Below are 23993 nucleotides of genomic sequence, written 5' to 3'. Positions count from 1 at the left end.
ATAGCTACCCGGTCTGAAAAGAGTGTTTGTTGACAATGCTCTAACATGGTTAACAACATTTCCAATTCTGGTATCTTCTTTAATTGTGATTTATTCAACCCATATGCAAATGCCAGTTGCATTATTTAAAACCCTTTTTTTTTTACAAAACCATTGGTGGCATCCCATAGAATCTGGGAGTCGTCAACTGAATCTTTGTTTTTTATGGTTATTAATTTAGTTCAATTTCAAGTTGATCACAGAATGTAGGAGTTTGTAGTAATGAAACTTTGAAATGCCATCTTGTGGCTCTTTTAGGAGATTCTGACATTTGAAGTTGGCAGTAGTAAGTGGGGTGGTCAGAATTTCTATTTTCTTGATTAAAGTAAATAGAGGTATAGATAAGAGTATGAAATCGTCTGTTTGAGTAGAAAGTGTACGCTTTTCATTTAGGATTATGTGCTCGCCAGGCATCAATGAGGTTGTACCAGAAGAGATAAATTACTTCTATGCTTGTTTCGAGGCAAATAACACTGAAACATGCATCAGAGCATCAGCTGTTCCGGACGAATGTGTGATCACGCTCTCCGTAGCCAATGTGAGTAAGACCTTTAAACAGGTCAACATTCACAAGGCCGCAGGGCCAGACAGATTACCAGGATGTGTACTCAGAGCATGTGCTGACCAACTGGCAAGTGTCTTCACTGACATTTTCAGAGTCTGTAATACCAACATGTTTCAAGCAGACCACCATAATCCCTGTGCCCAAGAACACGAAGGTAATCTGCCTAAATGACTACCGACCCGTAGCACTCACGTCTGTAGCCATGAAGTTCTTTGAAAGGCAGGTCATGGCTCACATCAACACCATTATCTCAGAAACCCTAGACCCACTCCAATTTGCATACTGCCCCAACAGATCCACAGATGATGCAATCTCTATTGCACTCCACACTGACCTTTCCGACCTGGACAAAAGGAACACCTACAGTTGAAGTCGGAAGTTTACATACACCTTAGCCAAATGCATTTAAACTAAGTTTTTCACAATTCCTGACATTTAATCCTAGTAAAAATTCCCTGTTTTAGGTCAGTTAGGATCACCACTTTATTTTAAGAATGTGAAATGTCAGAATAATAGAAGAGAGTATGATTTTTTTCAGCTTTTATTTATTTCATCTCATTCCCAGTGGGTCAGATGTTTGCATACACTCAATTAGTATTTGGTAGCATTGCCTTTAAATTCTTTAGCTTGGGTCAAACGTTTTGGGTAGCCTTCCACAAGCTTCCCACAATAAGTTGGGTGAATTTTGGCCCATTCCTCCTGACAGAGCTGGTGTAACTGAGTCAGGATTGTAGGCCTCCTTGCTCTCACAAGCTTTTTCAGTTCCGCCCACAAATGTTCTATTGGATTGAGGTCAGAGCTTTGTGATGGCCACTCCAATACCTTGACTTTGTTGTCCTTAAACCATTTTGCCACAACTTTGGAAGTATGCTTGGGGTCATTGTCCATTTGGGAGACCCATTTGCGACCAAGCTTTTACTTCCTGACTGCTGTCTTGAGATGTTGCTTCAATATATCCACATAATTTGCCTCATGATGCCATCTATTTTGTGAAGTGCACCAGTCGCTCCTGCAGCAAAGCACCCCCACAACATGATGCTGCCACCCCCGTGCTTCATGGTTGGGATGGTGTTCTTCGGCTTGCAAGCCTCCCCCTTTTTCCTCCAAACATAACGATGGTCATTATGGCCAAACAGTTCTATTTTTGTGTCATCAGAAGACATTTCTCCAAAAAGTACAATGTTTTTCCCCATGTGCAGTTGCAAACCTTAAGTCTGGCTTTTTTATTGCGGTTTTGGAGCAGTGGCTTCTTCCTTGCTGAGCTGCCTTTCAGGTTATGTCGATATAGGACGCGTTTTACTATGGATATAGATTATTTTGTACCTCCAGCATCTTCACAAGGTCCTTTGCTGTTGTTGTGGGATTGATTTGCACTTTTTGCACCAAAGTATGTTCATCTCTAGGAGACAGAACGTGTCTCCTGAGCGGTATGATGGCTGTGTGGACCCATGGTGTTTATACTTGCGTGCTATTGTTTGTACAGATGAACGTGGTACCTTCAAGCATTTGGAAATTGCTCCCAAGAATGAAGCAGACTTGTGGTGGTCTACAATGTTTTTTTCTGAGGTCTTGGCTGATTTCTTTTTGATTTACCCATGATGTCAAGCAAGGAGGCACTGAGTTTGAAGGTAGGCCTTGAAATACATCCACAGGTACACCTCCAATTGACACAAATTATGTCAATTAGCCTATCAGAATCTTCTAAAGCCATGACATAATTTTCTGGAATTTTCCAAGCTGTTTAAAGGCACAGTCAACTGCCACCCCAGTCATAGACTGTTCTCTCTACTACTGCATGGCAAGCGGTACCGGCGTGCGAAGTCTAGGACAAAAAGGCTTCTCAACAGTTTTACCCCCAAGCCATAAGACTCCTGAACAGGTAATCAAATGGCTATCCAGACTATTTGCATTGTGTGCCCCCCCCAAAACCCTATTTTTACGCTGCTGCTACTCTCTGTTTATCATATATGCATAGTCACTTTAACTATACATTCATGTACATACTACTTCAATTAGGCCGACCAACCAGTGCTCCCACACATTGGCTAACCGGGCTATCTTCATTGTGTCCCAACACCCACCACCCGCCAACCCCTCTTTTACGCCACTGCTACTCTCTGTTCATCATATATGCATAGTCACTTTAACGATATCTACATGTACATACTACCTCAATCAGCCTGACTAACCGGTGTCTGTATATAGCCTCGCTACTGTATATAGCCTGTCTTTTTACTGTTGATTTATTTCTTTACTTACCTATGGTTCACCAAACACCTTTTTTGCACTTTTGGTTAGAGCCTGTAAGTAAGCATTTCACTGTAAGGTCTACACCTGTTGTAAACGGCGCACGTGACAAATAAACTTTGATTTGATTATCTAGCTAGCAAGTAATTTGCAATATATTACAATATTCTAGACGTGTTATATAGCTAGAGTTAGCTCGTCAATTTGCAAAAAAAGAACGTTGCTATCTTAGTTAATGATATTGTTGTTAGCTATGTTGGCTAATTAGCTAATGTTGTTACGCATTAGCTAGCTAGCTAGCTAACTTACCGGTCGCACAGTCCAAGTCGATGCCCGACCACAGTCCCTGTACTACCGCCTCTCCTATCATGGACAACACCTTCTCATGAGCTGGTCCATACGAATGGTCGATACCCCCCTCCAGTCTTATTCAACTCCCTGCCTCTTTCAGCTCCCTTCTTTTTTACGGCGTCCCTGTCCTTTGCCATGCTGACCCTAACAAGCCAATTTATATTTTGCCGTGTTTATCAAAAGTGTTGGGAAAACTTGTTAATAACCAACTGACTGGCTTTGTTTTTGTCTATAGTACTCTCTCTGGTATGCAATCTGGTTTCCGCTCAGGTTATGGATCTGTCACCGCAAACCTTACATTACAACCTTATTCTAAAATGGATTAAAAAAAATTCCCCTCATCAATCTACACACAATACCCCATAATGACAAAGCGAAACAGGATTTTAGAAATGTTTGCAAATGTATTACAAATAAAAACCCGGTCCCTTATTTACATAAGTATTCAGACCTTTTGCTATGGGACGCGAAATTGAGCTCAGGTGCATCCTGTTTCCATTGATCATCCTTGAGATCTTTCAACAACTTGGAGTCCACCTGTGGTAAATTCAATTGATTGGACATGATTTTGAACGGAAACGCACCTGTCTATATAAGGTTGACAGTGCATGTCAAAGCAAAAACCAAGCCATGATGTCAAAGGAATTGTCCGAAGAACTCCTAGACAGGATTGTGTCGAGGTACAGGTCTGAAGAAGGGTACCAAACAAATTCTACAGTGTTGAAGGTCTCCAAGAACACAGTGACCTCCGTCATTCTTAAATGGAGGAAGTTTGGAACCACCACGACTCTTCCTAGAGCTGGCCACCCGGCCAAAACGAAGCAATCGGGGGAGAAGGGCCCTGGTCAGGGAGGTGACCAAGAACCCAATGGTCACACTGACAGAGCACCAGAGTTCCTCTGTGCAGATGGGAGAATCTTCCAGAAGGACAACCATCTCTGCAGCACTCTACCAATCAGACCTTTATGGTAGAGTGGCCAAATGGAAGCCACTCCTCAGTTAAAGGCACATGACAGCCCAAAAGGCACCTAAAGGACTCTCAGACCATGAGAAATACAATTCTCTGGTCTGATGAAAAAGATTGAACTTTTTTGCCTGAATGCCAAGCCACCCATCTGGAGGAAACCTGGCACCATCCCTACGGTGAAGCATGGTGGTGGCAGCATAATGCTTTGGGGATGTTTTTCAGCTGTGGGGACTGGGAGACTGGTCAGGATCGAGGGAAAGATGAACAAATCAGAGAGATCCTTGATGAAAACCTGCTCCAGATCGCTCAGGACCTCAGACTGGGGCGAAGGTTCACCTTCCAACAGGACAATGACCCCAAGCACGCAGCCAAGACAACGCAGGAGTGGCTTCGCAGGTGCTTCAACAAAGTACTGAGTAAAGGGTCTGAATACTTATGTAAGTGTGATCTTTCAGTTTTGCATTTTTAATACATTTGCAAAAATGTCTAAGTACCTGTTTTTTCTTTGTCTTTATTGGGTATTGTCTGTAGATTGATGAGGGGAAAAAATAATTTAATACATTTTTGAAAAAGGCTGTAACGTAACAAATCTGGAAAAAATAAATGGGTCTGAATACTTTCCGAATGGGCTGTATTTCAGAAGAAAATGTGTTATTCGTAATGATCTGTCAAGAACAAAAATTGGGGAGTGGTAATCTAAATTGCATATAGCAGCTAAAACAAAGTATCACCCAAAATGACAGCCCCTCTTGATTTACTATGAAAGTTCTATTGGAACACCTGACCAACCCAGTTTTTGCGAATCCTAAAGTGGTCACATGTTATCAACTGAGTCTCGTGTAGAAATGCAAAATTTGAAAACCCTTCAAATGTGAGCCCCTTTACGTTCCATGAAATGATTGTATAATTTGATGGCCGGAAAGTAGGTTAGCGGTTAAAAGCATTGGGCCATTAACCGACAGATTGCTGGTTTGAAACCGAGCCGACAAAGTGAAAAATATGTTGATGTGCCCTTGAGCAAGGCACTTAACCCTAATTGGTCCTGTAAGTCGCTCTGGATAAGATAGCGTCTGCTAATTGACAAAAATGTAAACATGTAAATGTATTTGTTTGGCCACCCTAAACACCCACCTTATACACACCTGTCATTAGAATAATGAAGTACGGTGTTAATTAGTTGAAACAAGTATGGGGAATAACTGAAAGGACTATCGAATAATAACATAACTTAATGTGTATCTTGTTAAAATGGTCCAGTAGAGTAGACGTTTTCATTTTGGTTATGCACACATCACTAAGTTATTTGACATTGTTGGTCCAAGAATTAATCTAGTAGAAACTGCTCATTCTCCTCAATACTCACTTCGGAATGTGAGTGCGTGTGTGAGAGCCACTATCACACATTTCCTGCTCTCTACCCAATGTGTGTGTGTATGTGTGCAGGCACTGCGGCGGAACAGTGGGAGAAGGGAGCAGGCCTGAGTAGAGTAGGGAGGTAGGTGCGCTGTGTTCTGCACTACACACCAAGCAGTGCACTGACTGGGGCCTGGAGAGAGGGGTGGATAGGAGGAGGGGCACATTCACACTAACCCTCCCGTGAGTTAGCTGTGGAGGAAGCCTCCACGCCTGGATAAACCCCATCAAAAGCGTATTAGCCCTCCCTTCCTTCCCCCCCTTCCACTCCCCCCGTCCCCCCCTTTCACACTCCGCCTCCCCCTGCTGTATAATAGTATCTGGTCGAGCCACGTGGCGTGCCGACACGCAGTCGGGTAAAAGGGGAGTGATGATGAATTGCTCCCTGTTGGTGTTATCCGTGATGATAATTATTAATTTTCTCCCCCTCTTCCCTGGGAACGGGGGTCCGGAGTGTGGCGGCATTCCAGAGCAGGCCGCCGGAAAGCCCGCTGTCATCACTTATCCCCGACAGATCCCGGGCCGAAGGCTAAACGCTGATGAAAATAAAAAGCGCTCATTTGATTTGTCCCGTTTTTGCAGTTTGTGTGTTTTTTCCCCCCGTAAGTCCTCGTCTCTCATTCAACGTCCCCCTTTCTCACTCCCTCCTGGCCTCTCTCCCACCTTCTCTTTCTCTCTCCTTCTATTTTTCTCCCTCCCTCTCTCTCTCCCTAACCTATGCAGAGGTGGGTGGGCTGTAGTATTGGTGTGTAGCAGCCTTGTGGGGGTCTTATTTTTGGCTACCCACCATGGTTAACTAAGCCTGTACTCTGCTTCAGTCTTTGGTGTTTCACATTACAGTATTGAAGCTTTGAGCTGATTAAGCTGGAATTAAGCCTATTTATCCCAGTTTGGAAGCGTTTCCTTTTCACTTTTTCATTCTTCCATTTTACTTTCTGTACTGACATGCTATTACATTTTTCAGAAATACAGTAGGTTTTTTTAATAGAATTTAAACAGTATATCTTTTTTGTAATCATTTTCTGAGTAAGTAATTATTTTTCAGTCCCTTCCAGAGCTGAAGGTCGTTGAGTCCTTCTAGTGTTTTTTTATATGTGTCACGACTTCCGCCGAAGTTGGTTCCTCTCCTTGTTCGGGCGGCGGTCGGCGCCGCCGGTCTTTTAGCCATCAACGATCCACTTTTCATTTTCCATTTGTTTTGTCTTGTCTTCCCACACACCTGGTTCCAATTCCATCATTACATGTTGTGTATTTAACCCTCTGTTCCCCCCATGTCCTTGTCCGGAATTGTTTATTGAAAGTGCATGTGCACGGTTATCTGGTGTGCGACGGGTTTTGTACCCATTGATTGTTCTGATTCCGGTGGTTTTTATTATTAAACTGCTCCGTTGTAAACACAGTTTTTGCTCTATTGCACCTGACTTCTCTGCCGCCAGTATGCACCCCTTACAATATGGATCATAAAGTCAAGATGATTGTTTCTCTCTTACGGAGCTCCAGAGCTTCACTGTGACTAACCCGCCTAGTCTAATTCACTGCTCAATTTCAACAGTCCTCTTATCCAGTTGAATGAAGGCCAATCTATGGTCTGGAATAAGGCAGTCATTGTTAACAAAATTAGATTTAGGTTTAGTTTTAGTAGTTTGTGTTGAGCAATTCATCATTAGTAGTTTTAGACAGTGTATTTATCAGGTTTAAGGTTTAGTTGTCTGTATTAAGAGTCTGCTGATTTGTTTTGTTCAGGCAGAGTGTATTTGTCAGGATTATGAAAGTTAAGCATTCTAGAGACTTGGGTTCAGGTAAGAGCAGTGCTGCCAATGCAACCTGTGATCTCACGCTTTATAACGATGAACCCTCAACTCACCAGACATTTCCAAACATAGAACAAGATGTTTGTAAGTTTAATTTCTTTGATTGTTTTAATGGACTTCCTCTCTCTCCCGTCGAAAAAGTTGAAAACAACGCAGAGGTGACAATCAATCCCGCTTATGAGGCGTTGTCAACGGCGACGAGAGCCGAGGGTGATCTCTACCTCAAAAACCAACGAGAGGTGAATCCACTCTGCCTGACGAGCAATTAGGCCTAATTTCCCAATTACCTCGCGACTGAGCGTTCCTGTGGCGTTCATTAAAAGCCATAATTGCATTGGGTTGACATGCTCCTTTTTCCCACTTTGGGACATTTCTCCCAGTCTGGCTCAGTGCTAGTGCTAGGTTCCCGCCCCTGCCTGTCTGAATCAATAAAGGCTGATTGTAGTACGCGGCATTGAGTGTGTGGAACATGGAGTCGATGACGGCCCAGTGATTATGAAGTATGGACCCCCGGTTTGTTTGTGTGTGTGTCCAACCTCCTTTTCTCAGGGCACACATTTACTCTTGCTATGAAATTCCTGAGCGGGGAGTGTTGAACCACACCTTTAATACTGATGTGTGGTGTAAATACTAAGGATAAGGTCTTGCTCATTTCAAGGATTGCTGTACCTGAGGGATATTTTAGCTTTATGGCCCACCAAGTTCAACCACCACCCACTCAGAAGTAAGCTATCATGACTCCTTCACTATTTCACACTCACTGTCTCTCTATTTCCCTCTCTTTTCCTTCTCTGCCATGCTCTTTTCCTGTCTATATCTCACTCCCGTTGCTCGCTCTTTCTCTCCCCGTGCATTGATTCTGGTCCTCTTTGTCTGCGAGAACCGGCATCCAAATTGTCAGCTGCGTCAGGATTAAAAGCTATTAGTTCTGCATCATTGCCACTACAAGTGCGCTCTAGAGATTGATAGTGACTCTCTTCCTTCAGTTGGGGGAGAAACGAGGAAAACTGGCCTGGGGGGGTCATTTTTACCTCACACATCTGAAGAGAACAGTCACCTCCAGGCTCTGTGTGTGTGTGTGTGTGTGTGTGTGTGTGTGTGTGTGTGAGAGAGATTTCAATTTGTTTAGTTATGTGAATTGTTTTTCACTCAAGTGTTTGTTTATAGCTTAAGGCTCAGTCATGTATTTGAGCCTGAAATGAACACCCACCATGAATTCATAGAAATAGTGTAATTACAAAATTATGATCTATTCACAAATGGCTGTGCAATATACATCTATACTGTACACACGTACCATTCAAGAATACCCACAGCATTACATACACGCACAGGCCTACCCTTTAAGAGCAATACAAACAATGAGACATGCACAAACACACACACACATAAGGGTTTATTTTCATCATGAAATGATTCTCACTTTACAATACACGGGCTGTGTCCGAATTAGACCTAGTAGCCACCACATTAAAAAGCCGACATTGCTTATTTTGTGTAACACACTGGTTTTAGCCGGTCAGCAAAATATGCCCAGTATTGTCAGGGACGGCCAAAAAGTAATTTATTTATTTTGTGACGCGACAGGCCTCTGAGACGAGGTGAGATGTACTACATGGGACCGTGTGTTGACTCAGCCAAATGTAAGGCTCCATGTTGTTTTTAGGTGGGAGGTTGCGGAGAGGGGACCCTTGGTTCTATTGAGCAGTACCCCTCCACAGCGAGCCACGACTGTCCACACAGTAGCTGTGGGATGATGCCAAAAGTTTAGCACGCACTCAAGAAATAATGTTTTTGGTTTACCTTGGTGTCCATATCCTGTGACGTGTAGATATACACTACCGGTCAAACGTTTTAGAACACCTACTCATTCAAGAGTTTTTCTTTATTTTTACTATTTTCTACATTGTAGAATAATAGTGAAGATGTCAAAAATATGAAATAACACATATGGAATCATGTAGTAACCAAAAAAGTGTTAAACAAATCAAAATATATTTGAGATTCTTCAAATAGCCACCCTTTGCCTTGATGACAGCTTTGCACACTCTTGGCATTCTCTCAACCAGCTTCATTAGGTAGTCAACTGGAATGCATTTCAATTAATAGGTGTGCCTTGTTAAAAGTACATTTGTGGAATTTCTTTCCTTAATGCATTTTAGCCAATCATTTGTGTTGTGACATGGTAGGGGGATATACAGAAAATAGCCTTATTTGGTAAAAGACCTAGTCCATATTATGGCAATTCAAGGCACACTTAACCAGCATGGCTACCACAGTGATACGCCATCCCATCTGGTTTGGGCTTATTTATTTTATTTTTATTTAACCTTTATTTAACTAGGCGAGTCAGTTAAGAACAAATTCTTATTTACAATGACGGCCGGGGAACAGTGGGTTAACTGCCTTGTTCAGGGGCAGAACGACAGATTTTGACCTTGTCAGCTCGGGGATTAGATCACGCAACCTTTCGGTTACTAGCCCAACGCTCTAACCACTAGGCTACCTGCCGCCCCAGTAATCAAAAAAGAGTTTTAAAAAAATCTAAATATATGTTATATTTGAGATTCTTCAAAGTAGCCACCCTTTGCACACTCTTGGCATTCTCTCAACCAGCTTCACCTGGAATGCTTTTCCAACAGTCTTGAAGGAGTTCCCACATGCTGAGCACTTGTTGGCTGCTTTTCCTTCACTCTGCGGTCCGACTCATCCCAAACCATCTCAATTTGGTTGAGGTTGGGGATTGTGGAGGCCAGGTCATCTGATGCAGCACTCCATCACTCTCCTTCTTGGTAAAATAGCCCATACACAGCCTGGAGGTGTGTTGGGTCATTGTCCTGTTGAAAACAAATGATCATCCCACTAAGCCCACTTTTGCTCCCAGGTGGCGCAGTGGTCTAAGGCACTGAATCTCAGTGCAAGAGGCGTCACTACAGTCCCTGGTTCGAATACAGGCTGTATCACATCCGGATGTGATTGGGAGTCCTATAGGGTGGTGCACAATTGGCCCAGCGTTGTCCGGTTAGGCTGGGGTAGGCCGTCATTGTAAATACTAATTTGTCCTTAACATACTTGCCTAGTTAAATAAAGGTTAAGTTAACAAAATGTAAAATATTACTACGAGTCCGTGTTATTTCATAGTTTTGACGTCTTCACTATTATTCTACAATGTATAAAATAGTAAAAATAAAGAAAAACCCTTGAATGAGTAGGTGTTCTAAAACTTTTGACCGGTAGTGTACATTGTGTTTACAACTCACTACCCATGCTTGTCCAGTGTGTGTGACGTTACTGAGGAAAAAATGTCTACACTGGCCATGAAACTAATTTGTTGAAATCAGAACAACAGTCCAATTCATTGGTTGCTTCCTCATACACTGATCTAACTAACATACACAGCCTATTGTGCTTGAGTTCCACAACATGCAACCAAAGATTATGATAACTAACCTAAAATAGGACAGCAGGGTTGTTTACAATGGGAGCCAATGAAGCACAATGGGCAGAACAAGCAAGGAGGTGGGCAGAGCCAAGCATGAGCTAGTGAGGTCCTGTTGGCATGTTTTAGCATATATTTGCATATTTCTGTTGGGGAATGCCTACTCTCTGAAATGTGCATGTGCAAGAACTCAAATTTTCTCTTGCAGTTCTTCAAACAACGCAGTCTACAAAACTGTTCGTAACATTTTAGTTTTGGCAACAGAAAACTGTATTGAGATTGGATGTTTCATATCTGCAGAAAATCTGCAGAATGTCAGTCCAGTTTCATGTTGCGGTGGGTGGAAGCCCGCACCAGATGCTTCAGATTTTTACCCTATGTGGCCTATCTGTGTTTCCCCTTTCATCTTTGATGTAACCCTCATTAGTGGCTGCCTCACTGTGTTGCCTCAATGCTTTTAACCTGATTTTCAAAACCTTAACATATCATTTAGAAAAAATGTAATCTATTGTTCTCTGTAAAATGTTCTGTTTTTAGTAGTTACTGTCTTGTCCCATCACTGCAACTCCTGTACGGACTCGGGAGAGGCGAAGGTCGAGAGCCATGCATCCTCTGAAACACGACCCTGCCAAGCCGCGCTGCTTCTTGACACACTGGTGCGGCTGGTTTCCGGGTTAAGCAAGCAATGTGAGGAAACACTGTACACCTGGCGACCGGGGTCAGCTTGCCGGCGCCCGGCCCGCCACAAGGATTCGCTAGAGCGCGATGGGACAAGGACATCCCGGCTGGCCAAACCCTCCCCTAACCCGGACGACGCTGGGCCAATTGTGCGCCGCCTCATGGGTCTCCCGATCATGACACAGCCCGGGATCAAACCCGGGTCTGTAGTGACGCCAGAAGCACTGCGATGCAGTGGCTTAGATTGCTGCACCACTCGGGAGGCCTTAACATGTTCTTTGTATGAATCTGAAACATATTGATTGATGGAATTACCTAAGCATCTAATTCATTATGTTGCAAGATGTTTAAATTCTCACTTTTCCTCTTTATTTTGGCAAAATAACATGCGTTTCGGTAGTGACATTGTTTCAGTTGTGACCTGGCATATACATTCTGAACTTAATTGCTTACCATATCTAATGGGACACGTGATTGACATATATATTGTTATCACAATCAGTAAAATACATGAGAATTGTTCTCAACTCTAACTTCCATTTATTAGGAAGGACAAACCAATGTCCAATTGTTAGCATTGAATTGAATAAACAGAAGACTGCGTGTCTTGTAAGTTTCAACATTGAATCAGTGCAATTTTCTGCAAGTCATAACACAAAGGATGACTTAGTATAATCAGCGATGTGACAAAACAATTTTTAAAAGTCCTTAAAATAATTTCTAGTGGAGACAGTTTCATATGGCTGTAAGAACAACTGAAAACCAAGTGATGAGAACAATTAGAACGTGTCTGTTGTATCTTGTTGTTTGAGTCTGTGTGAGAGTCTTTTCAGCATTTTACCATCAGGCTGTGACCCATGGCCACATTTCCCTGTATTCACAGACCAAGCTTCTCGCGCACTCTGTCGTACACTGTGTAGCTGTGTAACCTTTGTGGGGGGAGGGATTAAGGTCAGGACCTTGTCCACTGTATAGCATTTTCCATTTGAGGCCAAAAGAGAGGTTTTGTCCAATGCTGTGCATTACTCTCACTTCCAGGAAAAGTAAAAGACTGTTTTTTTCTTCAATAAATTTAAAGAAATTCAGTGGATTAACAATCAAGAATCAATAAACAAAACAATAATGTTAATAACCGGAAAGAAGCTAAAAAACATGGTTGTGACCGTTTTGGTTTTGACAATTTAGACTTATTTTGGACATTAATGTATCCCCATAGCTAGCATATGGCTAGCTAGCTCTACCTTTGGACAGTTTTACATCCTCAAAAATATATATTGTAGTCCCAAAACCATACATAAAGATTTACTAACTTTTTCACTCATTTTCTTCAGTGTTGGGAGACAGACCACTCACTATATGGCCATGATGGAAAGGGGTGCATCCCAATTCCTGGTTATAATTGTATCGAAACAAGCATTTCGCTACACCCGCAATAACATCTGCTAAACATGTGTATGTGACCAATAAAAGTTGATTTGATTTGAGGTGTGTGGCTTAAGGCGCATTCATTCTTCAGTCTTTTAATGTGTATTTTGCTAATAACATCCAAAGTGGGGACAATACTTTTCAGAGAAACAAAACATTTTACAAAAACGACTAACTAGTTCAAGATTTTCTATTGAAATAATAGTGCTATAAAATTACTAAAAAATATTGTTTTATTTTCAAAAATACATTTTTGACTCTCAATACGAATGGGTATCTGAACAATGATTTTGTAATATCTTAATTTAACAATATGCTTGTTATTGTCTTAAAATGAATTAGAATATATCATGATGTAAATAAATGTCCTAAGCTAGGAGACATATTTGATTTCAAACAATTTTAACCACTTCTGTAGAATTACCCACATAGTGCACTACTTTTGACCAGGGAACTTAGGCCTCATAGGTCAAAAGTATTGCACTATGTAGGGAATAGGGTGCCATTTGAGACAGGCCCCAGGTTATCCAAACAAGTCCAGCCCCGGTGGTGTTGTAATATCACATTCTAACAACCCTCTCATATTTCATTTCCAGGCCATCGTGGGCTACTTTGACATTTTCTTCGACAGAGACTGCGGCAACAAGGTAAGCAGCATGCGGCGGCCCTTCCGTTTTTAACAGCCACCCAATTACATTCACGATTTGGCGTTCCCCACATCCTTGGGAGGCAATCGACACTGGGGCGTTTCCTGATTGCTGATGTAAGCACCCACCGGAGCTGGCCACTCGGAACAGCCAATGCCAAGCTCCATGAGGGACGTGCCGACAAGTCTTTTAATTGCACGTCCTATTTTACCTACAATGTGAGCATAACTGCTGAGATGTAATGCTACACCACGTGTAATGGGAACTAAGGTTTTAAATGTGTGAATGAAATACATCTAGTCTTTAGAAGTCTATGAGTAGGAGAGAAGTACAGATTTATAAGATGGGTTTAGTAGGTTTAAGAGTGTGGGACCTGTTAATGTTCTGCTACAGTTGTGGAATTATTAGATGAGCCACAGAAATAGAAGTGTCACAATGGAATGACTTGTTATCCTTATTCCTCACTGTTGTAAGTTCAAGTTGATTGCTGTTGCCCAAGACTAAATAACATGTTCTGCTTCTGAATCACAGGTGATGTTCTCCACGGGACCACAGGTCACCAAGACGCATTGGAAGCAGACAGTATTCCTGCTAGAAAATCCCATCCCTGTACAAGCAGGTCAGTTTGCCATACAGCACTGGTTTCCTGAATGTGTGTGCGTGTGGGGACATACGTGTGTGTGTGTGTGTGTGTGTGTGTGTGTGTGTGTGTGTGTGTGTGTGTGTGTGTGCGCACAGGCCTGCATCTTTGTGCGTGTATGGACATGTCTATTGTGGGTGCACCGCACGCACACCCAGCTGTCACCTGTGATGTTATTTTTTTTACACGCCGATCTTCCTCGAACATCATACTGAGAGCCAGGTAATCTGTCAGTGGTGCTGATGTAGTCAGGGTGTACAGCGCTAGCTATCTGTCACCTATAGACAGACAGAGTGAGATCAAAACTAATCAGTCAGTCATCAAAAACACCATGTAAAACTTTATCTGATAGCTGTCATGACTGTCCACGAGAATCCAAATAGATCAGGTTTGCAATAAATAACAATCAGATCCCCTCACTCTAGAGGGGGGGGGGGGGAAAGGAAAGAACTAGGGGGGGTTAACAACTCACGCCCTGTTGTAAATCAAGGGAGAAGATTCAGGTCTGCACTCTCAAGATTCACCAAAGGAATGTACTTTGATTCAACAGACTTTTTCCCGCTAAAACTCTAACACTTTCAAAAGCGAATACTGGAACAATATTTCTAACATAGAACATGGGGAAGGTGCGACGCGATCTATAGAACACTAATGTCACTTTGGTCATTATTTTAAAATGCCGTTCAAATGGAAATACTGTAACTTGGAAAGTATACCCACTACATGTATGATGTTTTCATACTCTGCGTTGTGCATGTAATATGAACAATGATGTTAGTGTTTTTGTTAAGAGAGATGTGATTTGAGAAGCAATAAGAGATCATTGTTTTTATAACTTTGCACAGTGAGTAGCTACCACCCGGAGTAAGGTCAGGGAGTGTGCCAGCCTGCCGGAACTGGCCCTTTTGAGCAAACTGTATAAATTATGGGTTAAGAAAAAAACACATCAGACCAGAAAGACGTGAAGCTGCAGCTGCACCTTTAAAGTGGTTTGAACTTTGAATCTCAACACGAGGTGGAGACGATAAATTCACCTCCCGAAAATGACTTGTAAGGTTGATTAGCTGTCCTAAGTAAAGTATATTCAAAAGTGAGTTTAAGTAGGACCATTCTGTTACTCTGCTCAAACCATCGTATTATGCTACTCTCATCACCCCACTGGGGAACCATCGCCACGGCTGGCTAGCCTATCTTCAAAGAAGCATCTTCAAGAGCGAATGTAAGGAAAACCCAACTCTGTAGTTCTGTTCAGGACAACACGGCAATTCACCGGATACCGGGCAACTACAAAGGAAGACAACAGTAGAATACTTGTTGGAACCATTTTGGACAATCAGAGCACAAGCATGCCGCGAAAAGGCCCAACCCCCTTTCCAAGGCTACCCTGTCCACCGAGAGATCCCCGGTGAACCCAGGCATTTCACGTAAATACATTCATGATTTGTTACTCAAAGTGGGAGGCGGTTTGTGTGCAAAGTATATGATTACTGTAAGTGAGAGTAGTTTCTGAATGTACCAATGTTTAGTGTCTCTGTCCCCCTCCTCTTTCTCCCTGTCCATCTCTTCTTTAACAAATAAGTTGACTGTTTATAGATGCGATAGGTAAAGACCTTTTTGAGTTTCGTTCTGGAGATGGTAACTCTTTAAAGAACTCCTCTCGTGGTGCCCCAGATCCTAGTGAGTTAATTGTTACATGATTAATTTAATCGGGGAACAATTAAACATAGTTAGTTAATTAGATAAATAAGTCTTCAGATTAATGTTAGTCAAGTTACGACATAGCTTACCTCAAGCAAGCGCGTACTAATACACAGAACGTTTATAACTGAACAGAACATATAAAGCAAAACATTTTATAACTAAGCCAATTCAAATATAATTTTATGAAGTGATGCTGTTACTGATGTGATATGTATGAAGCTGTGTGTGTGCAGTGAATGTAAGTGTATGATGTGAATTATGGTGTGTGTGCACACGTACATTACGTTACATTGTGAACAATGTTGTGAGTATGTACAGTATTTTTTGAACGATGGTGTGTGTGTGTGTGTGTGTGTATACAGTACTTCGAGAACGTGTGTATGTATAGTACTATACTTCGTGAACGATGGTGTGTGTGTTGTATGTGATGGCCTGTGTGCGTTATCGTAATGGGAATCAGGGATGTGTCCAGTGATGTTGGGATGGATGAGACCGTAGCTCCGTGCTGTCCAGTCTTCCCCCACTACCATCAGATAGGAGGCTAGTGTAATGAATGGTCTCTATGGGGACTGGACATCCACTGTCCCCAAGTAAAGCACCACTCAGCCCTGGCCAGATCCACAGCCACGATGACTGTCATCCCACTGACGCTCCTGTAACATTAACGCAACGTTCGCATTGCGTCCGTCAGTTAAGTGCCAGTCCTGCTTTCGAATGTGTTGAGACACTGCAGTGTTGAAATGTGTTATGACGGTACGAAGCAGCAGTGTGTCCGTTTGCCGGTATAAAAGCAGACACATTAAATCATTGCCAGAAATGGCCAAATGTGTTGAGACACTGTAGTGTTAAAAAGTGTTATGATACTGCAGTGCGTTAAAATGTGTTCTCTCACGGCCAATTCCCATGATTGTAAATGGTTAAGACACTGCATGGTGTTGAAATGTCTTGAGTAGGGATGGGTACAGAAATCCGGCATTAAACGGGCCCCGGGGCTAAATTATGAAAGACCGAAGTATCGATAAGCTCCGACATTATCGGGTCTGCATTCAGTACTGGAGAAATTAAGAAAATACATTTCCTATTTATTATTGCTACATGAACATTATCTTGCACATTTTCTCACCAACCGTTTCTAATTTGCAATACGATTAAGACATTCGTTTATGATGCATTTTCGCTATGCCCAATCCAGAAGAGAGGTCTCTCTCACACGCTACAGCGCACACACACACACACACACAAGAAAGACCCTGCTCTTAATTAGTGACGATGGCGGAGAGAACTAAACGTTCAAAAGTATGGTTACACTTCACCAGAGTCGATGCAGACAAGTGCAACAAGACTTTTGCTTGTAAGAGCGGAAACACGAGCAATCTGTCCAAACATCAATTGAAAGTGATCATGTACAGGCAGAGAAATGCACAGTTTTCGACTGCCAGGCTCGTAGTTAATCTCTCGTTGCCCGATCTACGTTAGGTATGTATGCTAGCAGCCTAGAGCCCACACACGGAGTTAACTCAATTATGCGAACATGGGTTCATGATCAAAAGTAACCATTAGCCAGCTGATTGTTTAGCTATGGGTGCGTTCATAAATTCAATCACCCATTTTAAAGATTTTGAAACTTTTTTTGTTAAAGTTGCAGCTACAATGAACCAACCCACTCCTCCCTCTAATGCCGCTGGTCCAAGCCAGGATGACTAAGGAGAGGGTGAATGAGTGCCACCTAGTGAAATGCCTACACCCCTTTGCAACATTGGAGTCCAAGGGCTTTAGGTAACAGTCTGTTGAGTTGTATTACGTTTTAGGATATAGTAGTATAGAAGGGTTGTATGTTAGTCCCATCACTCCACAATACAATACACAACAATACAATAATTCAACACATGGAATATATTGTTTTACTGTAGGGAGATGAGCAAGGCACTCAACCCCAAATATACCCCTCCCTCCAGGAGTTACCTCAGTGACACATTAATTCCTACCTGGTATGGTGTAGAAAAGGCCAATGTGATCACTGAGCTGAAGGACGTGCCAAAGTTAGCCATCACATCAGACAGGTGGACCAGCCTCTGTCAGGACCACTATCTCACTGTTACAGTGCACTACACAAGCCAGGGCAGTGTAAAACAGAAGGTCCTCCACACCAGGGCAGTGTACAAATCGCAAACTGGCAAAGTAGTGGCAGAGGAGATGTCAGACATTCTGGAAGAGTTTGAGATAGAGCCGAGCAAGATTGTACCTGTGACTGTTGATAATGCTGGCGATATGGATGTTGCCATCAAGAGGCTACACATCCTAAAAATAGGATGCTTTGCGCACACATTGAATCTGGCAGCGCAGAAAATCTACAAAATTACTTCCATTGATTAATGGGCAGCCCGAATCAGAGCAGTGGTCGTGCGGTTCAAGAGATCCTTGATGTCCAAAACAGTCTTGGAGGAAAAGCAGCAGCTCCTTGGTAAGAAGCCAGTTCAATCTATTAAAGTATTATTTTGAAATTCCCACATTCAATATTCAAGTGTGCGGTAATTAATTGTATGTTGTTTTTTGTTGTTTCAGGCCTTCCGCAACACTCATTCATCCTTGATGTCAAAACCAGATGGAACTCACTCTATGTAATGATAGAGAGATTCATGGAGCAGTTTCCATCGATCCAAGCAGCAGCCTTGGACCCATGACTGTGAAAAGCAATGACCAAGGACTACCTGGACCGTCTGAAGGACGAGGACTTCCATTAGGCTGAGGAGTTTGTCCAGCTCATGAGAATCCTCTATACATCCACACTGTGTGTGTCACATGAAAAGAATGCCACCTGTGGACAGATCATACCCATCCTCTAAAAACTGGAAGAGCACTTCACTGTGAAGCATGAAGATACAATGTTTGTGGCAACCATCAAAGAGAAGGTGTGGGAGAACCTCTCTGAGCACTATCAGGATGAGGACATTCAAGCCTTCCTGCATGAGGCCACAGCAATGGACGCCAGATTTAAAGGGAGGCCGGTGAGTGACGCCACCTGGGACGGGCTGAGGAAGGCAACTGTTGAGGCCAATGTGACAGGAGCAACACCAGGGCTGTCAAAGGAGCCGGAGCAGACAGACACAGAGCACCTGCAACAGGAGGAGGAGTCTGAAGGAGAGGAAATGGAGGAGACAGTCCCTCCATTGTACCAAAACAAGGCGTGCCTTGGAGGAGCTGTTCTCAGAGGAGGACAGGGAGTTGAGGTTGACTATCCAACAGGACACCTCGTCCCTCACCCTTGGCGAGCGTGTTGACCTAGATGTCGAGCTCTACAAAGGCCTGACTCCCATCCCCATGGCTGAAGATCCTGTGATGTGGGAGAAGAGACCTACTCCGCCCCTCCTCACAAACATTGCAACAAGCTACCTTTTGTGCTCAAGCCTCCTCCTGATCTTTCTCCAGAAGAACTGCTAAGAACTTTTGCGGCCTACCTGCATGCCCCACCCGTGTTGATTTATACCACTGTATTTTCTTTTGCAGGAAAATATTGATAATTTAATTTGTTTTACATTTCCATCATCACAACATTAGAGTCTATAATAGTGATTTGTTCAAAACATTGCTGTTTCTTTTGCTGTAAATAATTGTTTATTGAATTTATTTTACATTTCAGAAAATAAAGCAATGTTAATTCTGTTCTTAATTTGATTAGTTGTTTTTTTTGTAAAAAATAACAACAAGAACCGATAAGAATACCGTTTAAGTACCGGATCGATAAGCAGTATCAGTAAGAGTAGTAATACCATTAAAATCTTAACGGTACCCATCCCTAGTCTTGAGACACCTCAGTGTTAAAATGGGTTAAGACTCTGCAGTGTTGAAATGGGTTCAAACGCTGCAGAGTGTGTAGAAAGGTTGACTAGCATCTGCTGACAGTCTGGCCCAACTCATAACAGCAGCCGCTGCCATATGCACACTGTGTGTGAGTGGGTGGGTGAGTGAGTGAGAAAGAGATTTGTAGTGACTGTTATATTTTTTCTTAATTTATTCTTATTGAAGAGTAAACCAGTTTGGTACAATCCACAGTGCTCCGGTAGTGCTTCTATATCCATCAACGCTCTGGATACACACACACGCCCTGCTGGCCTCATGCATGCACATTTCATTCTTCAAACAAGCAGACACCCACAAATGCCTTCCAGCCCTAAGGTAAATTAGCTCAATGCTTTCTGTATTTGGCGCTAGCTGACTTACCCGTTCTCCTTAGGCATCAGTTAACAGAGTGTTGAGATCCCCAAGTTAGGCTGTGATCACTCACTACTGCTGGAATGCCCCCCCCCCCCCCACACAAACTAACACGTGCACACACATAGCTCACTATTATCACAACACTCACTACTGCTGAAATGTTCTACACACTCACACACCTGCCTCTGTCATTACTCACAACTGGTGGAATGGGCACTGCCCTGCATACTAAACACCCTCAAAACAGACCAACTCACCTGGAAATATGTTGTGTAGGTGGGTAATTACAGCGTTATGGATGTGGCATTACAAACAAAATCACAAGTTAAATGTCTCACAGAATGGTCAGACAAAACATCAATGAAATGTTTGAGGGGTGTGTCTTTAGTACCCCATTGGGGAACGCATACCCCAAAAAGCAAACATCTAAGTATTGGCATATTGGAGAAATAAAGCAAATAAAAGGCCTCGTGGCTGTGACAAGCTTTTTGGGGAGACATATTAGCGAAAGTCTGAGATTGTAAATCTTTTGTAAGGAATTAGGGTGACGTTTGGCACGCAGACAGAGAGTGGAAGCGGAAGGAAATGTATTAGTCCTCCCTTTCCTCTATCAGCTCAGAGCATAGAAAAAGGAATAGAATGGTATGGCTAGAAAAAAGTGCCATTTGACTGCAAGCCAGGTTCACATCAATGGTGGTGGGATTATCTCTCTTTCTCTCTCTACATACAGCATTCCGTTGCGAGATACAGTTTTTGTTTACCGATAGATAGGCCTAGTGCACGGTTCTGTCTGCCTGGTGGCCAACCTGCCTATACTGTGGCCCTCCCCGCTCTCCCTCCCTCGCTAGTTCGCTATGAAAGATGCAAGTGTTTGTGTTCTCGGAAGTATGGCCACTAATCAGTCTCCTCCATTACAAAAATACAGAATCTTCCTAGTGGAATCTAATCTTGACGTGCAAGAAGACGAGGGATCAATTGTGAAAGGAGGTCGACTCTCATCTTTGTTAACAGGCAGGGAAAGGCAAGCGACAATATGAAGGAAGTCCTGTATGGCAATACTTTGAGAAATTAAATTGGGTGGATTTGAGGTACAGTAATTGTAGTACAGGAGCAATGCTTAACCTCCTGGAAGGGACGCACCATGACACTCAAACCATTTCTTGCAGCAGGGCAGCTACATTGTGAGTTCACATGGAATATTATACATTTTTCTTATTGTTTTAACGTTAAAATTTATTTTCCATTTCCCACCACCCTCCCAAAAATGTGTATCCCACAAAAATCAACACCCAATAGTCAATACAGAAGACAATTTGGAGAGTCTATAAAGACTGGAAAGGGCAAAGGTACTGATGTCGTAGAAAGAGAGATGGCCTTTGTCCCAAGTGGCATCCTATTCCCCTATACAGAGCATTCGGAAAAGTATTCAGACCCCTTGACTTTTTCCAAATTTTGTCACGCTCCAACCTTATTCTAAAATGGATTAAATCGTTTTTTTTTTTTGCCCTCATCAATCTACACACAATACCCCATAATGACAAAGCAAAAACGGGTTTTTATACATTTTTGCTAATTTATATTAAAAAAAAACTGATATTACATTTACATAAGTATTCAGAACCTTTACTCAGTAATTTGTTGAAGCACCTGTGATTACAGCCTCGAGTCCTCTTGGGTTATGACGCTACAAGCTTGGCACACCTGTATTTGGGGAGTTTCTCCCATTCTTCCCTGCAGATCCTCTCAAGCTCTGTCAGGTTGGATGGAGTACTGCTATTTTCAGGTCTCTCCAGAGATGTTCGATCGGGTTCAAGTCTGGACTCTGGCTGGGCCACTCAAGAACATTCAGAGACTTGTCCCGAAGCCATTGCTGCTTTGTCTTGGCTGTATGCTTAGGGTCGTTGTCTTGTTGGAAGGTGAACCTGCACCTCAGTATGAGGTGCTGATCGCTCTGGAGCAGATTTTCATCAAGGATCTCTCAGTGCTTTGCTCTGTTCATCTTTCCCTCGATCCTGACTAGTCTCTCAGCTGAAAAACATCCCCACAGCATGATGCTGCCACCACCATGCTTCACCGTAGGGATGGTGCTTGGTTTCCTCCAGACGTGACGCTTGGCATTCAGACCAAAGAGTTTAATCTTGGTTTTATCAGACCAGAGAATCTTGTTTCTCATAGTGTGAGAGTCCTTTAGGCGCCTTTTGGCAAACTCGTGCCTTTTACTGAGGAGTGGCTTCCGTCTGGCCACTCTACCATAAAGGCCTGATTGGTAGAGTGTTGCAGAGATGGTTATCCTTCTGGAAGGTTCTCCCATCTCCACAGAGGAACTCACCTTCAATACTGCAGAAATGTTTTGGTACCTTCCCCAGAGCTGTGCCTCGACACAATCATGTCTCGGCGCTCTACGGACAATTCCTTCGACCTCATGGCTTGGTTTTTGTTCTGACATGCACTGTCAACTGTTGGACCTTATATAGACAGGTGTGTGCCTTTCCAAATCATGTCCAATCAATTGAATTTACATTACATTTACATTTAAGTCATTTAGCAGACGCTCTTATCCAGAGCGACTTACAAATTGGTGCATTCACCTTATAATATCCAGTGGAACAACCACTTTACAATAGTGCATCTAAATCTTTTAAGGGGGGGGGTTAGAAGGATTACTTTATCCTATCCCAGGTTTTCCTTGAAGAGGTGGGGTTTCAGGTGTCTCCGGAAGGTGGTGATTGACTCCGCTGTCCTGGCGTCGTGAGGGAGCTTGTTCCACCATTGGGGTGCCAGAGCAGCGAACAGTTTTGACTGGGCTGAGCGGGAACTGTGCTTCCTCAGAGGTAGGGAGGCGAGCAGGCCAGAGGTGGATGAACGGAGTGCCTTTGTTTGGGTGTAGGGCCTGATCAGAGCCTGAAGGTACGGAGGTGCCGTTCCCCTCACAGCTCCGTAAGCAAGCACCATGGTCTTGTAGCGGATGCGAGCTTCGACTGGAAGCCAGTGGAGAGAGCGGAGGAGCGGGGTGACGTGAGAGAACTTGGGAAGGTTGAACACCAGACGGGCTGCGGCGTTCTGGATGAGTTGTAGGGGTTTAATGGCACAGGCAGGGAGCCCAGCCAACAGCGAGTTGCAATAATCCAGACGGGAGATGACAAGTGCCTGGATTAGGACCTGCGCCGCTTCCTGTGTGAGGCAGGGTCGTACTCTGCGAATGTTGTAGAGCATGAACCTACAGGATCGGGTCACCGCCTTGATGTTGGTGGAGAACGACAGGGTGTTGTCCAGGGTCACGCCAAGGCTCTTAGCACTCTGGGAGGAGGACACAAGGGAGTTGTCAACCGTGATGGCGAGATCATGGAACGGGCAGTCCTTCCCCGGGAGGAAGAGCAGCTCCGTCTTGCCGAGGTTCAGCTTGAGGTGGTGATCCGTCATCCACACTGATATGTCTGCCAGACATGCAGAGATGCGATTCGCCACCTGGTTATCAGAGGGGGGAAAGGAGAAGATTAATTGTGTGTCATCTGCATAGCAATGATATGAGAGACCATGTGAGGATATGACAGAGCCAAGTGACTTGGTGTATAGCGAGAATAGGAGTGGGCCAAGAACAGAGCCCTGGGGGACACCAGTGGTGAGTGCACGTGGTGCGGAGACAGATTCTCGCCACGCCACCTGGTAGGAACGACCTGTCAGGTAGGACGCAATCCAAGCGTGGGCGGCGCCGGAGATGCCCAGCTCGGAGAGGGTGGAGAGGAGGATCTGATGGTTCACGGTATCAAAGGCAGCAGATAGGTCTAGAAGGAGGAGAGAGAGTTAGCTTTAGCAGTGCGGAGAGCCTCCGTGACACAGAGAAGAGCAGTCTCAGTTGAA

The 23993-nt window shown here is 43.4% G+C and overlaps 1 protein-coding gene across 1 annotated transcript in view; it reads left to right on the top strand.

The window, feature by feature from the left end:
• prmt3 (protein arginine methyltransferase 3) overlaps nt 1-23993 on the top strand; it is a 96331-nt gene that overhangs the window by 55030 nt on the left and 17308 nt on the right. Inside the window, exons 14-15 of the mRNA NM_001140336.1 lie at nt 13532-13582; nt 14114-14201. Coding sequence (NP_001133808.1) covers nt 13532-13582; nt 14114-14201 — 139 coding nt within the window. The remainder of the gene's footprint in view (nt 1-13531; nt 13583-14113; nt 14202-23993) is intronic.

Source organism: Salmo salar, chromosome ssa26 (assembly GCF_905237065.1).
Source record: "Salmo salar chromosome ssa26, Ssal_v3.1, whole genome shotgun sequence".
In the NCBI taxonomy this organism is placed as follows: Eukaryota; Metazoa; Chordata; class Actinopteri; order Salmoniformes; family Salmonidae; genus Salmo; species Salmo salar.
The sequence above is the reverse complement of the archived record's forward strand: the minus strand, read 5'-3'. Positions and strand labels throughout refer to the sequence as shown.